This window comes from Stegodyphus dumicola, chromosome 1, assembly GCF_044657685.1.
Source record: "Stegodyphus dumicola isolate Sdum_Otavi_A_Nest chromosome 1, ASM4465768v1".
NCBI classification, from domain to species: domain Eukaryota; kingdom Metazoa; phylum Arthropoda; class Arachnida; order Araneae; family Eresidae; genus Stegodyphus; species Stegodyphus dumicola.
In genome coordinates this window covers 169,430,517-169,447,319 of record NC_140768.1, presented here as the reverse complement: position 1 = coordinate 169,447,319, position 16,803 = coordinate 169,430,517, and the positions used below count along the sequence as shown (strand labels likewise).

The window sequence follows — 16,803 nt, the reverse complement described above, 5'->3', positions numbered from 1 at the left end:
TGATTGAGCTATCGTCTTGAATTTTCATAGCTTCAGAATCATTTCTCAACTCCTGGGGTATATTCTCTAACACTGACAAGTCATTGGATGACCATTTACGCAGAAGAAATCCTCCACGTTCTAACATTTGCAAGAGTTGATTTACTAGATTTTTGCACTCTTCAGTGTTTTGAGCACCTACCAAACAATCATCTACAAAAAAATTTTGAAGTACAGCCTTCGAAGCTAAAGGATAGTTATTCTGCTCATCGTAGGCAAGTTGGTATAAAACACGAGTAGCCAAATATGGAGCCGAGGCTGTGCCGTATGTGACAGTATTAAGTCGAAATTCTTGAATAGGATCACTTGGATTGTCCCGCCAAAATATCCTTTGAAAGTTTCTATCCTCTTCATTAACTAGAATTTGTCTAAACATTTTCATGATATCAGCTGTGACAACTACTGGGTAACATCTGAATTTGACCAAAACTGGAAACAGCTCTTGTTGTATTCTGGGACCTGTCATCAATATGTCGTTAAGAGACAGTCCTGATGAAGACTTACTAGTAGCATTAAATACCACACGTATTTTACTCGTAGAGCTAGATTCCTTAATTACTGCATGATGTGGCATGTAGTATGCCTGACTTGGGGACTCTGAACTACGGACTGGTTCCATGTGCCTGAGATCCAAGTATTCCTTCATGAAATGTTTATACATATCATATGTATCAGGAGATCTTAAGAGATTTCTCTCTAAAGATTTAAATCTTTGTAAAGCAAGATCTTTAGAATTACCCAACCTTGAAGGGTTATCTTTAAATGGAAGTTTCGCTACATAACGACCATTTTGATCACGGAAGTGTGTTGTTTTAAAGAACTCTTCACATTTTTTATCTTCACTTGAAGTACGTTTGACTTCCGGAATGGAATCTAAAGACCAAAATCTTTCAACTAATTCGCTTGTATTCAACTGAAGATTATTCACTGTAAAAGTGTTAGTTAGATTTGAATCATCAGTAATAGTGTTCCCGGAAATGATCCAACCCAATTGAGAACAAATTGCAAAGGGTAATGATTCTCCTCTCTTTATGATGTCTCCCTTAAGCATAGTAAAAAATACATTTACACCTAACAAAATATCTATTGGTTTTCTTTCATAGAACTTAGAATCAGCTAAGACTATGATCAAAATGATTCGCAATTTTAGAAGGAAGCGACACATTAGGCACATCTGAAGTTATCCTTGGAATCACGAATGCATATGTTCGAAATTTGAAATTTGACTCAAAGTACGGGGTAAAGATTAATTCCACTTCTCCACTTGTTACAGTGTTGAACGAACCAAGGCACGATACTTCAATTTTTTTGTTAAATCTACCTAACTTTAGTTTTACACTCTTCACTTATAAAGCTGGCTTCATTGCCACAGTCTAGTAAAGACCTGCAAGGGATGGCTTTACCATTGGAATCACTAACTTTAATGAGAGCAGTACACAGTAATACATGTTTTGATTCACCTTTAGAATAACTAAATTGTCCTGTACATGTTGTGGCATTTGTAATGACTTCATTCTTTGGTACGAACACTTTGGCTTTGGGGGAGAGTGAGGACGTTTGTTTTGGTTTCTCATTTTCACTAGTTTTGATATTTCGATCAAAATGAAGAAAAGTGTGATGAGGTAACTTACACGTCATACATTTATGTAAACTATGACAGTTTTTCACTAAATGAGGCTGAGAAGATAAACAATTAAAACAAAGTTTGTGTTTCTTAACAAATTCGATTCTTTTTTGGACACTTAAGTTTAAAAACTTACCACATTTGTGAAGAGAATGATCTTCCTTGCACATTATGCAACTGTTTTTGCTCGACACTAAAGAAGTTAATTTGGAATTAGAAAATTTCTTAAAATCTTTAGATTGGTTTCTACTATTCTGAAGGGCTCTAGCATGGTCTTTTAGAAACTCGAGTAAATTATCTAAAGTACCTAATTCATCTTTTTTCAAAGTTCTTTCCCACCAAAATTTTATGTTTTTATCTAATTTCTCAGTTATCAGATAAACAAAAAGAACATCAGAAAGATCAGAAACTTCTAGCTTAAGAGTTTTCAAAGAGCGTACACATTCATTCACTACATCAACACAATGTAAAATAGCTTGAGCTGAATCAGAAACATTTGGCAAATTAAACATTTTACGAATTAATGCATTAGTTAATTCTCTTTTATTAGAATAACGTTCCTGTAAAAGTTGCAACCCTATATCATGATTAGCATCAGAAATAGGAATTGACTCAATAATAGACAGGGCCTTTTTTTTTACAAGAAGCCTTTAAATATTGAAACTTCTGACATTTAGAAATATTTGGATTGTTATCTACACTAGCCTTAAAAAGATCATAGAAACTAATCCACTCTTCTATATTTTCCCCTGTAAAGGTAGAAAGTTCTAATTTTGGTAATCGAACGTCAGACGAATTTACTTTTGCTACACTACTTGGTTCGATAACAGAGTCACTGTAAAGTTTCTGTAACTTTTTATTTATAGTTATCCATAATTCATCTAAAGTTTCTTGTATTGTTTGTTGTTCCGTAATGAATGTATCACAATCCTTTTCAGGACACAACAAAAATATCTCCTCATAAATAGAACGAAGCTCACTGTTAAAAGCATTTAGTTTCATTTCGAACAACTTTAATTCTAAAATTTCTGCTTGTTCTAAATTCGAATTTACCTTGGCTTTAAACGTTGTTATATTGCTTTTTAGAACCTTCTTTTTAGTTAAAACTGGTTTCAAATCAGCCATTATGAATAACAATAAATATTATACTCTAGCAAAAGAAGATGAAATATTGGAACGTACTCACCCTGAGGTTTCTACGCTACACCATACCACGGGAATATTAAACAAAACGAAACTGATTTCACCACAGATGTCACACGCATAATCCACAAATCGAATCGAAAGAACACTAAGCTGTTTATTAATCCACAAATCGAAAGTGATTTAACTTGCTAATATTTGAATAAATCACATCATATCCAAAGATCGCTAACTCTTCTCTCCGGTCGCTAGGACCAGAAATGTTATGAATAAGTTCACAAAAAAAGGTAAGCGGACTGTAATTATCACTTGTTTATTTTACATAACTCTTTGAAATAGAAGGAATGCCGTCCACGTGACGACACAGCTCACATCACTCCAAGCACAGTAGCAACTAATAAAACAAAAAAGAATAGAATACAAATCACATAAATTATGAGTTGAAAGTTCGTTACCATAGCAACCAGAATTGAATCATCAGGCGGCAGCGCCATCTAATGTTGCAAAGACACACTAGTAATTCGTTTGGTACGAAAAATACTAAACATATAGTATAACAGATTTATAAAGGGCCCCATGTCTCAAATAGCTTAGGGTCTTATGAAGTCTAAATCCGACCCTGTTCAAATATTTTAGAGTAGTCTTGCCAAGAAATTTAACATGGATTTTTTAAATGCTGTTTTATATTTGCATTTCAGCATGTGCACTATTCTGATATCCACAGGCTGAATGATACAATTTGGAGGAAAGAATAATATGGATGCATTATCTTTTACTAAAACTTTTAAGTGAAGTATGAGCCAAATAGTTATCTACAATCAGGAATATTTATGCAGCATCAGGTAAACTAACAAGATTCAAATATTGCCGAGCCTCGGGTATGAAATGATTTTCAAGCCAACCGTCTGTCATCCATGCTCTATTTACATGGTATGTATAACTGAGAAAAATCTTTCCTTCTTTAAATGCTCGAGGTTGTGTATTTTTTCCAATTATGAAAAGTTTACACTTGTGCATTCTTGCAGCATTTGCACAGCTAAAATTGCTAGGCTTGCTTTGGAATCTTTGACACCAGTTGGAACCTTTTCTGTATAGGATGGTGAGATATTTCTGGTACATATTGCCAGAAAAGACCAGTTTCATCAGCCTTGCAAAGTTGTTCTGGAGATAACTTTTCATGCAAAGTTGGTCTGGAGATAACTTTTCACTATTCATGAGTTCAATGAATTTATCTGCAAATAATTCAGCAGCTTCAGTGTCAACTGACGCTTTATTACCTGAAATATTTAATTCCCTTATACCATGGTGAGTTTTAAATTTGGTTAACCCAGCCTATCATATATTTGATTGAATATGCACACTCAGTTTTTAAATTCATTTCTTCGTGAAATATTTTGGCTTGAGTCAATAGCCACGTCCTCACTGTGACACTCTGACACATTCAATCATCACTTTCAGTATAACGAATAATTTTTCTTTTATTCATTGCGACTTTGGTGCTGGAATCCACAAAAAATTCAAAAAGTTCCTTTTTCTGTTTTCTTATGTCTTTGCATTTGACTTTCCAGTGCCTTATGCCTTTCATAATTTTGAGACGGATATACCTTTATCCATTTTTTGCAGCAATTCCATTTTGTGTTTCCTGGACGTCGAAATATTCTTTCGCTTTGTAGATCCTGTTGCAGCTTCAGAATTAGAAACTTTTTTCTACATAATTGGAAGATCGAACTTTAATTTTCGTAAATTTGCTGTAATAATAACAGCTTGCAAAAAATCAGCTTGCTGAATCAAATTAAGAAGTTAAAGAACGGTGCAGTCTGCTTTATTAACTGAAATTTAATTAAAAGTTGTACCATCTGGAAAATATAACATGAATTTTTTTAATAAACAATAGAATAAAACAATATGAAGTTTTTCTAGAAATTGCGAAGAATAGAAACAAACAAACAGGATATATGATAGATTGCTTATCATATAGTAAATTATATCCCACTATTCCTTTTCCTCTGCCACACCATGAAAATTACACATCTGTAGGAAATTTAACATTAAACTTTATAGATTAAAACACAAAACTGCAAAAAGCTATATATTTTACTTTATTGTTGAAGAAAAAAATCAAAGCATATTAAGTCTGAATAAACAAAAAATTAAATTAGTTGATATTTTAACATTAAATTCTTAGTCTTTTCACCTCCAATAAATGACTGCTGATTATCCACCCTTTGACGATGAGAGACAAATTGGTCCAGGTCCACCTGGTGAAGGTTTTAAATTAACTGATGATGGAATATATGATATAGGAAATAAAAATTTGAAAAATCCTATAGATGATTAGGATGTTAGCACAAAAATATATGTGTGGAGTGCATTATCAAATTTAAGGGAACTCGTTGATTTATATAAATATAATATTGATGACAGCTTTTTAAATTTTGTTAATGAAACAGCAAAGAAAATACAATCACTAGATAAAAGTCTTAGAAAAGAAATGGGCAATTAGTTTCATTCAAAGGATGATAATGCTTTTGATGCTAAAGATAAAATTATAACAAATGTAGCCAAACCAGTTAGTGAAAAGGATGCTGTTAATTAAAAATATGTAGATAAAGTTATATTTGTTTTATCTGAAAATAAATTAGATAACCTTCATGATGTAATATTTAAAAAGGTTAAAAGTTATTATTTTACTGAAAATTTAAAATTTAAAATGAATACGACTATGGTAAGCCAGCAATTATGCTAAGGCAGTAATTTTTTAAACTATGACTATGCTAAGGCAGTAATTTTTTTAAATGTTTAAAACATCAAAAGATGGTGAAATGACAAAGTCTAAAAGATGTGAAATAGAAATTTTGTAGAAATTTTGTAGAACTGTGAAAATTTTGTAGGTATAACGCTGATTTTTGTTGTTTGACTTCTGAATTAGTATGTGAAATAGAGTTTATGTCAGGAGGTAGACATCTGTATTCTTATAGTTATTCAACTGTTTTAAAAAAAGGGAAAAAGATAATAAATTAAAAATACGTATAGATATTGAACCACCTGTTAAAATAGATTTTAAAAATAGAATTTATGTCAAAACCTTTAAAAAACGATATAAATAAATGATAAAAACTAAAGTTTCTACTGAACCAGAAGAATTACCTGATGCTTATCAACATTCCTTATTACCTCAACATCCATTCAAATTTTTCATACAAGGTCCGTCTGGTTGTAGTAAAACAAATTTATTATTAAATCTTATTAATGGTTTTAAAGAATCGAAAAGATTAAGATTAGATTTTGATGCATTATGAGGTCAGGTCATAACTTTAGTCTTCAAGTGCCGTACTAATAAAAGTGCATTACTTGATCTGAATTAATTATCCATTTAAGGCTTTAGAAAATGAGGTAGTATTTGTCCCTAAAAAGGCGCATGTGAGTAAATAAATGAAATTTTAAGATGGGTACTAAGCAAGAAAAGTAGGCAGAGGTGGCATCATCTAGGTGCAGGAGAGTCAACTACAGAAAGATGTTGTTCTTTAATCGTAGTGTAGGTCACGTAAGCCTATTCCATGATGTTGGTTGGACGATGGAACATGAGCTGAAGAATACATATTTTGCGTATTTTTAAATAAATAATGACTATGTACAAGTACAGATGCATTAAATTTGAATAACGATGAGTATAAAACTTTTGAAAAATAGCAGTTTTGAATGCTGATGCATAATAGATTAAATAATATGAAGAACTTGGATAAATAGGTGTGTCCTCCTTGGAACAATAGTAATACATGTAACAAATAAGAATATTTTCTTGAGTAAATAGGTTGCTTAACTAATGCTTCCGAAAGTTCAAAAGTTCATTTCAGAAATTGAAGCAATAGTAATCCTGAGTAGTAGTATAAGTAATAAAAAATGTCTATATACAGATGAATATTTACAGAGTTACCAACGTACATTATGGTGAATAGTACGCGGTCGCTTATAAGGTTGTTCTATTGTATAATCATAATTTCCTATACATTGAATGATGGTAGAGGGATGAGTTGCATGACCTTCATAAAATTTATGCACAGATTTTAGTATTTCTTCATCTATGGTAGTGATATTGAGATCATGGTGGAGAACCTTATTCCGAACGGACCATGGTGCTCCAGTCATGGTTCTAATAATTTTGTTTTGCAAGATATGATGGTGATTATATTTATGCGCATTTGATGCATTATATTTATGCGCAAAACACATAAATGAACCCAAATCTTCTAAATTGAAAGAAATTTATACTTTCTTTGAAGATATTGAAATAGATGATATTCTTAAAATGTTAACTGGGGTAAAATCTATGAAATTAAATAAAGAAATATTAGATTTGTATGATAAATATAAAAAAGAAGTATTATTTTCAACTGCTGATGATTTAGATCCTTCATTTAAAAATCTTGTTGTATATGATGACTGTGGTACAGAAAAAAAATCAAAAAGGTATTGAAGATATGTTTGTTAGAAGAAGAAAGAAAACGCTTGTATTAATTATATATCATACAACTTTTATTATCTCCTATCACTATTAGAAAAATTGGAAGTATTTTATATTTTTTAATACAGAATCTAAAAGTTCAACAAATAATAACAGACGTTGATGGTTATATATCAAAAGAAGAATTAAAAAATATATATATTTCTTAATTGTTTCTTCATGCTTGATTTAAAAAATTTTAAAAGGAGATATCGAAGGAATTTTAACCCTATATAAATATTGAAGAATATTTAGAGAAAAGAATATATATTTTTAGAAAAAGTTATAATCTATATCAAAAGATATGCATTACCTTAACAGTCAGTAAATTTATATTAAGTGCTTCAGGTTTATCAGCTTTTGCTTTTTAACTTCTTGCCACTTTAAGTGCAGGAATTGCTGAAGTCATTGAGAAAAGTTTAAATATTTTGGAAAGAAAAGTAGAATATAAACTGTGTTTTATTTTTTATAAACAGTTATTAAATTTACTGAAAGCTAAATCAATTACAGAAGAAGTTTATGCACAATAACAAGATTTTGTAACTCCTTTAAAATATTTTCCTGTTGAAAAATATGTAAAACAATCACAATTAAATGGATATAAATATATTTATAAATCCGAAGAATTTTTCATCCTTAGAAAAGTGTCAAAAAGACTTAATGTCTTAGTCTTTTTTACTTTTAATAAATGGATGTTTAACTGGGGTAAATTCTCTAAAAACACAACTTTAAGCGACGATTTAATTAGAAATTTCGAAAATGTTGTCGATTGGGAATTGATATCAAGCTATCAAAAATTATCTGAACTTTTTATCAGCGAATACAGAAATAGAGTAGACTGGATTAATATCAGCCTATCAGAAATTAAGTGAATCTTTTATGATTATCCATGAAATCAAGTAAAATAGGATATTATATCTAGATATAAAAAATTCATTTATTTTGAAAATTATAAAAAAATTAAATATGAAATCAATTTCTAGAATTAATTTTAATTATTGGAAAATACCATTGAAGAATTGAAAGATGTAGTCGTTTGGAATGAAATAAGGAAATATCAAGAACTAAGTTAAAACTTTTTAAATAAACATAAAGATAAAGTTGATTGATGTAAACCTGAATTATATAAACAATTATCTTGAAATTTTATTAAAAGACATAGTGATAAAATTCATATGAAATTATTAGCTCTTAATAAAATTATTATTGAAATTAGATGATTTTTCAAGTGACCTGTAATCCCAGATTTGAGGGAGCAAAACATTAAAAAAAAATCTAAATAAATAGAGACGGAAGAATTCAATAGACTTGTATCTTATCCAAAAACACTAAAATTAAAAAAATTAGATTCTGGAAATTATCATCTGATCTCAATGAAAAAAATTCAAAAAAAAAAAAAAAAAAAAAAAAAAAATGGAGATTCTGTCATTGTTAAATTAGATATGAATGATGAACCAACTTGCTTAAAAACATGGCAAACTTTCTGATAAAACCATAAATTAAATTAATAATGGAACCTGTGTATTCTGCTATAAAGGAATGAAAAATGGACAATATGTAAATAAATTTAAAGAATTAGAATAATTTCTTGATATTTTTCTTAATTTTTTATACTTTAATTAAACAATATGACCCCCTGAAACGAGGGCCATAATAATAAATTATGACCCTCTGAAATGGGGGTCATAATTTAGTATTTTTATATATTCTGATGATTTTCCAAGTATGTAAATGTTTACACATTTTCTAAAATTAAATAAGATTTTTCCGTAATTTTTTGTACTTTAATTAAATAGTTCTCCCCCTTGGAAATTATATTAGAATCTGATCTCAATGAAAAAAATTCAAAAAAAAAAAAAAAAAAAAAAAAAAAAAAAATATGGAGATTCTGTCATTGTTAAATTAGATATGAATGATGAACCAACTTGCTTAAAAACATGGCAAACTTTCTGATAAAACCATAAATTAAATTAATAATGGAACCTGTGTATTCTGCTATAAAGGAATGAAAAATGGACAATATGTAAATAAATTTAAAGAATTAGAATAATTTCTTGATATTTTTCTTAATTTTTTATACTTTAATTAAACAATATGACCCCCTGAAACGAGGGCCATAATAATAAATTATGACCCTCTGAAATGGGGGTCATAATTTAGTATTTTTATATATTCTGATGATTTTCCAAGTATGTAAATGTTTACACATTTTCTAAAATTAAATAAGATTTTTCCGTAATTTTTTGTACTTTAATTAAATAGTTTTCCCCCTTGGAAATTATATTAGAATCTGATCTCAATGAAAAAAAAAAAAAAAAAAAAAAAAAAAAAGAAAATGGAGATTTTGTCATTGTTAAATTAGATATGAATGATGAACCAACTTGCTTAAAAACATGGCAAACTTTCTGATAAAACCATAAATTAAATTAATAATGGAACCTGTGTATTCTGCTATAAAGGAATGAAAAATGGACAATATGTAAATAAATTTAAAGAATTAGAATAATAATTAATAATTATTATACATAAAATTTAATATATTAGAATATATTAAATTTTATGTATAATAATAAAATTCTAGAGCCCTAGATTTTAGTAAAGATTTTCTTTAAATCCAGGGGCCTAAACTCCAAGCCCCCTATTCACTGTATCTTACATAATTTTTTAATCTTTTTTTTTTTTGTCTCATTTGCTTTTTTTTTTTTTTTTTTTCCAAATTAGGGTATGTGAAAAAATTTTAAAAATACTTGTTTTTATTACTATTTTTAATCCTTTTAGTCTTTTATAATTAAAGAAAATATTGTCTCAAATTTTTTAGTGTCTCAAAATTGATAAAAATTATGTTAAATATACAGCGTATGTCTCTAACTATGGAAAAACATCATGTTTCTATAAAAATATAGGCCATTTGGTGCATTTTGTTATTAAAAATACTAAAAGTGTCCAAAAAAGATGTGTCCTATAGGGATGGACATATGCTGCTAGTAACAAATAATTTCATCAGTATCATACAATGCAAATTAATTATGTATTATTTTCTATTGGGTTATATAAACAGTAACAGTAAACTTCATATACAATTGTATTGTATAAATTAACATTAAACTATTTATAACCAATTATATGGCTTACAGTAATTATTTATTATGCTCAACTATCAAAATCGTAAAAACAACCTTGTATTTAGCGTAAGTATATTGAAACACTCAATCGATTTCGAGGGCAGCTAAAGGTCCCTCCTCATCAGGAGAAAGAAATACCTATAAAGAAGAAAAATAAAGGGGAAGGAGTGTCAGAAACACGTGGTCCTTATCAGCACTGCACGTGGTTAACCGGATTTTTAATCAATCAATTACCTACAAACTTTAATGTTTGCTTACCAATGAACTTAATTATTTGAGAGCAGTTGCGATTGACCTTGGATTTTCTCCCATGATTATTGACAAAGCCATTAAAAAATTTTCAGATTCCCATCAAAGAAGACATTCCACTGTTAGAAATAATATTAATGACCTTGTCGTGCTTCCATTTTATCCTTCTGTTAGCTATAAAATTGCACGGATTCTCCAGAAATTCAATTTTCAAGTCGGTTTCTCCCCTATTAATAAAATTTACCCTTCGATTCTAAAAGATTGCGTTTCTGTCTTAAATTCTTGGGGAATTTATAGTATATCGTGTCAGTGTGGTTTAAGATATATTGGCCAAATAAAAAGAGTGTTGAAGTTTCGTATCAAGGAACACGAATCTTATGTCAAAAAAGGCGAAATCAACAAGTCTTCAATAGCGTATCATAGTTGGACATTTAACCATAATTTTGACTTTGTGTCTGCAAAAATTATCCAAAAGGCTTCTTCCATAGGTGAATTGGATTTTCTATACGCTTTTCATATTCACAAAGATTTAGCAGGTTTAGTTAATGATTTGAAGTCCAATCCAGTCCTTTCTAATGCCTTTAAAATTCTACTATCTTAATTCAGTTATTTTTGCCGATAGATGGCGTAACATCCTCGCGTTTGGTACTACCAGAGGCTATAAAAATCCGTTCAGTGGTGGCTTTCCATTATTCGAAGTTCAGATTTTGAGCGTGAAGGTGCAGTTGCCCCTCGCTCCCTATTTTTAACTTCGCTAATTTTTCTTGTCCTTTGTGTTACATGTTTGATCAGATAACCTGGCTCAGTAAAAGTAGGCGGCCAGTGTAACTCTGATTAAAAACTCAGATGATAACTCAGAAACCACTTGTTTCTGAGACTCCTTCCCCTTTATTTTTCTTCTTTCTAGGTATTTCTTTCTCCTGATGAGGAGGGACCTTTATCTGCCCTCGAAATTGATTGAGTGTTTCAATATACTTACACTAAATACAAGGTTGTTTTTACGATTTTGATTGTCACATTAGCGTGTTTCTCTTCTAGTCTATGCTCAACTACTGTTAAATTTTGCATTTTAGTTCATTATCAAGTTATTACTACTCCAGCTGTCAAACTTAATGATGTGCATATGATACTGTATTTAACTACAAGTGCAGTAAGTATATTTTTTTCATTCATAACGTTCTCAATTTTTTACTAATTTTGTAATTTTATTAGTTAAACATAGATTACACCACTGTTGTAAATATATGTCATATATAAACTTAATATTATATGTATGATATAAAAATAAAATTTTTAATCCTTATAAATTATGTAAGTATGATCTAAAACTTCTGTTATACTAATGTTTTATTTTTTTACCATATTGCCATCCCCATATCGCATATTCAAGTTACCATAATTAATGAGTATCATATTCAGCATCAAAACAATGATTTTTCAAGCATTATGTGTATGTTAAATAATACCTAATACTAATGTGCCAGTGATTTTGATTTATATATATGCGATGATTTAAAAGTTATTGACACATTAGGGAACATGATTTACAGAGTGACAAAGCTTGGTGCATAAAAGATTTAATGGCTTGTAGTGACTTGTGTGTATGTAACTTTTTTTTTTTTTTTTAATTCTTGCGAAGCACATTCTTAATATGAATTACACAGCTTAATGTACGTAATCTTCTGTCTTCTTGATGGCATTTGTGCCATTTGTACGTCTTTATCACAATTAATTTAAATGGTAGGAAGAGCAACAGGTGGCAAGCTAATTGATGAGAGATAAGTGAGAGAAGATGTCACTAATGCAGCAATATTTTAAATTTCAAATTAAAAAATATTTCATTTTAAAATAATGATTTAAGTTCTTGTACTTTCCATAAGCACAAAGCAGTATTGAAAATGGTAGAAACAACATACAGAGGGTGTTTACACATTTTTAGAATGGTTTCGTTATAGAATTTTAAAAAGCAAGTGTTTTGGAATAAAAATTTCTAGCATCAGTGTATTATTTGAAATGGGAAATATGTCTGCTACAAAGTGTCACATGTGAACAAGTTGTGGATTGAAGGATGTGTTTTTGCACTTTATGGAGAGGAATATACCTATTTCATAATTCAAAACAATGTGAAATGTGTGGTATTAAAACTTTTAAGTGGAAAATAAGTTACATTATTAATTAGGAAGGTAAAAACCATCAGTCATTATTTCTACATGGAAAGAAGACTCCAAACAAATACCCTAGAAAGGTACATTTTATTTCTAAAGTTAAATTATATTGGTAACAAGAAAAAAGTCTGCTGACACAGATATCAGTTTCAAAGTCTTTAAAATCATCCATAGCAACAATAAAATAAATAAATAAATAAACCAAGATTTAGAATTTAACAAAACTGAAAAACATAATGTTCTCTAGCTTTTGCCAAGGCACGTGGCCCAGTGCAGAACAATTTGTCGAACTCTGTATGAAAACTACTTAGCAGGAAATGAATGGAATGCATTTTGCCTCTTGATGAAGCATGGGTTTACCTAAATGACTGCAATAAATTAAAATCTCTTTATTATCAGAAACAAAGATAAAAGAATTACAAACCTGCTTTTGTCAGTATTTCACAATAAGGGTTTTTGATTGTCTCAGGTTTCACTTACAGTCAGAAATTAAAAAATAAAATGAGTAGAAAAACATTTTAAAATCAACTCATCATACTATTGATTTACAGAAATTTTACATCTAATATTTACAGAAGAAATACCTTTTTTAAAGTGAATTAGAAAATTTTAAAGAAGCAAGATAAAAATTGTTAAAATCAACTCAATATTTTATCAAGAGAAAATTTTACATCTTATATTTACAGAAAAATTCCATTTCTTTATCCCAGTGATTTTCAAAGAGTAAAACTTTGTTAAGACAATGTCTAAGACATGTCTAAGGTGTTTAAAGGTTCAGACGGGTGATGTTAATATCACAGAGGCATAGTCACAAGGAATAAAATGCGAGAGTTCTGTTCATGCCTGCAATGCAGGTTCTAAGTCGTACCCAATTAGAGAAGCTAAATATGTGCATGCTTGGGTGTGTCTACAGCTTTCCTACTCTGTTTTCCCATTCAGGTTTCGTATGTTCGCTCTGATTGGTCGATGCTTATCCCAAGTCGGCATAAAGTGGAAAACTTCAAACTTGCCAAGAGCCCTAAACCAGATTTTGTGACGTAGCACAGACTGGTTGCCTAGCAATGCAGCTCGGCTTAAACCACTTATGCCTTTTATACTGTCATCTGAATGCAGCTTGAGGTGACCACCCATAGTTTCAGATAAGTTGGGCCTTCTTTAGCGATGGCTATTTTAAAGAGGCAATATTCATACCAAGTGTTTTTTATATTCTCCAAAATACTAGTCGCATTCAAATTTAATCATCCAAAAGAAAGGTTGCTGCAATAACATTTGCTATATATAGATGCATACAGTCATTTATACTATATTTACTTTTTATGCACTGTTTATTGTATTGTGGTCTCTGTCAACTCTATTTTTCCCCCTGCACTGAATGCTTATGAAATTACTTTAGAAATTTTCCATTAAATAAATATGTATATATTTTTTTCACAAAATGATATAAATGTCTGATTTTTTTCATTGGGAACCTCTCATTTTCACTATAACTCAGGTGATCTTATGTTCCTGTTTCTGTGGTCTTCTTACCTCACATGTTATAATAAGGGAGCACTGTATTTCTGTGCATAGGACTAAATTTTGCTGTGAAGTTGCATTGTTATGCATATTTTAAAAGTAAATACAGGTAGCCCTCCTACAATACGGCATCCTGTAACACGGTTTCGCTATAACACGATTCATAGATTGCGAGAACCCTCCTACAACACAGTTTTCCTATAACATGGTTTCGCTCTAACACGATAAGAAAATAGCCCAAGCAATCCGAAGAAATTCAATGAAATTCGCATGAAGTTTTTCCATATTGTGCAAAGCACCCATGTGGTCATATAACCCTCTGAGCGGCATGGGTTTTTGGAGCTGTCATGAAGACCTGTATTCAAAGACACTTTACTAGCTAAATTTGTATATTTACGTACTTTAGGCTGTATTTTCATGAACTTACATTTATTAAGATGATATTTATATTATTAAAGAAAGTAAGAAAGCAAAATATCATAAATTATAAGCTAATATATGTAGCAAATTCCAAAAAACATCATGACCAGATAAAGCCGGCCATAACTCTCAGAGGGTTAACACATAAGAATCCTTGTTTTGTAAGTTCTTCCAGTTGTCTTCCAAGATGCGGTACCCATAAGAACAAATGTTCTCAGATGAACAGATGTCCTCAGATGACCCGTATGAACAAATGTCCCCAGATAACATTGAAGAAAACTCACTATCGCAGAAGGTGGAACAACATGAGGTAACAATAAGTGCTTTAAAACGCACAACCTGCACATTCGGCTTCCAAAATTCGAATCCTCGTCTCCATGGCCTGAAAACAAAAGTGTCACACACTGCTGGTCCGCAGTCTACGTCCAGCCATGGTGTGTTAAAGAATAACTTTTTCGTTTTTAAAACATTAAATTTCAGTCCTCGAACATGTCCTATAAAGATATAAAAGCAATATTTAGGAGGAAATTCATTTCTTTAGAAGTTACAGATACAAATATTGGACCATCTTCTAAAAGGAGAAAATTCATCTCACATTGAAAAAAGTTTTAATTAGAATGAAGAAATAGTCCGGACTATTAAGAAAAATGAAAAAGAAATAAGAAGTGCAGTTGCTTCAGGATCTTCGACGTCCGCAAAACGTGAAGTTCACCCCCGGGGGCGCCATTATTTGAGAAGTTGGAAAAGGCATTCAGCATTTGGATTGATGATAGCTATCAAAGAAGAATTTCGTTGAATGGTAATATCATTAAACAAAAAGCACTCATTTTTCAAGCACCTCAAAGAACATGGAGAACCCTCTGTCAATCCAGATTTTCTGGTAAGTAAAGGTTGGTTCGAAAATTTCAAAAAGTGCTTTGCAATTCATACCATAAGAATTCAAAGAGAATTTGCATCGGCTGATTATGAAGCTGCTAGGACATTTCCTAAAAAATTGCAAAATATTATAGAAGAACAAGGATACACAGCAGTTCAAGTTTTCGATGCCAACAAAACTGGGCTTTGGTGGAAACAAAATGCCCAGTAGAACCTTTATATCCAAAAAAAGGAAAAACTGCATCATGATTTAAGGTGTCTGAAATTTGTCTAATGCTACTTTTGTGCAGCATGACTCTGGACTTTATGACAAAACCCTTGTTAGTTTATAGATATTTAAATAATAAGAACAACTTACCGGTTTATTGGAAAGCAAATAAAAGAGGTTGTGTAGCTGGGAATATATTTAGAGAATGGCTTTTAAATTGTTTTATGCCAGACGCTGAACGTTATTTAAGGCAGAAAAATTTTAGCTTCAAGGCACTTATTATTATTAGATAATGCTCCATGTCACCCAAAAGATTTGAATCATCCCAATGTCAAAATACTGTTTCTACCACTTAACATTGCTTCGTTACTCCAACCATTGGCTCAAGGTATTATTTAAACCTTTAAAACATATTGCATAAGAAGAGCATTACAGTAGATTTTAGACGTAACCGATTCAAAATCAATTAATGTAATGGAAGCTTGGAAGACATTTTCAACCAAGAACTGAATCAACATCGTATCTTTGTTGCTGAAAGAGCTGAAACCATCAACGTTAAATACATGATAGAAAAAGATATGGCCCTCTTCAGCTGAAATAGAAAACGTGCGTGAATCGTCAGAAAATGAAATTGGTGGCATAATAGAACTTGCTAAATCAATTGGAGGTGAAGATTTTGTTAACATGGCTATTGAAGACGTTCAAGTTTTTTTAGTGGAAGAAGAAATTAATGAAGATTTGATAGAAATGGCATCCAAAGCTGTAAATCAGTCGACTCTGAGGACACTACCACTGATGAAAATTGTGAAGGTAATAATTTAACGTTAAATAAAAGACCTACATTTAGCTAAAAATTATTTTTCTTGAGTGCAGACCCTTCTACTGAAAAAGTCGAAAATTTAAAAGGGAGTTGCAAAACTGTCTAGCTCTATATCAAGAAA

At 30.5% G+C, this 16,803-nt stretch overlaps 1 protein-coding gene across 2 annotated transcripts in view; it reads left to right on the top strand.

The window, feature by feature from the left end:
- LOC118180328 (uncharacterized) overlaps positions 1 to 16,803 on the top strand; it is a 178,520-nt gene that overhangs the window by 83,240 nt on the left and 78,477 nt on the right. For both annotated transcript variants that reach the window (XM_085823037.1, XM_085823033.1), the window contains exon 17: positions 11,752 to 11,828. In XM_085823037.1, coding sequence (XP_085679163.1) covers positions 11,752 to 11,828 — 77 coding nt within the window. The remainder of the gene's footprint in view (positions 1 to 11,751; positions 11,829 to 16,803) is intronic.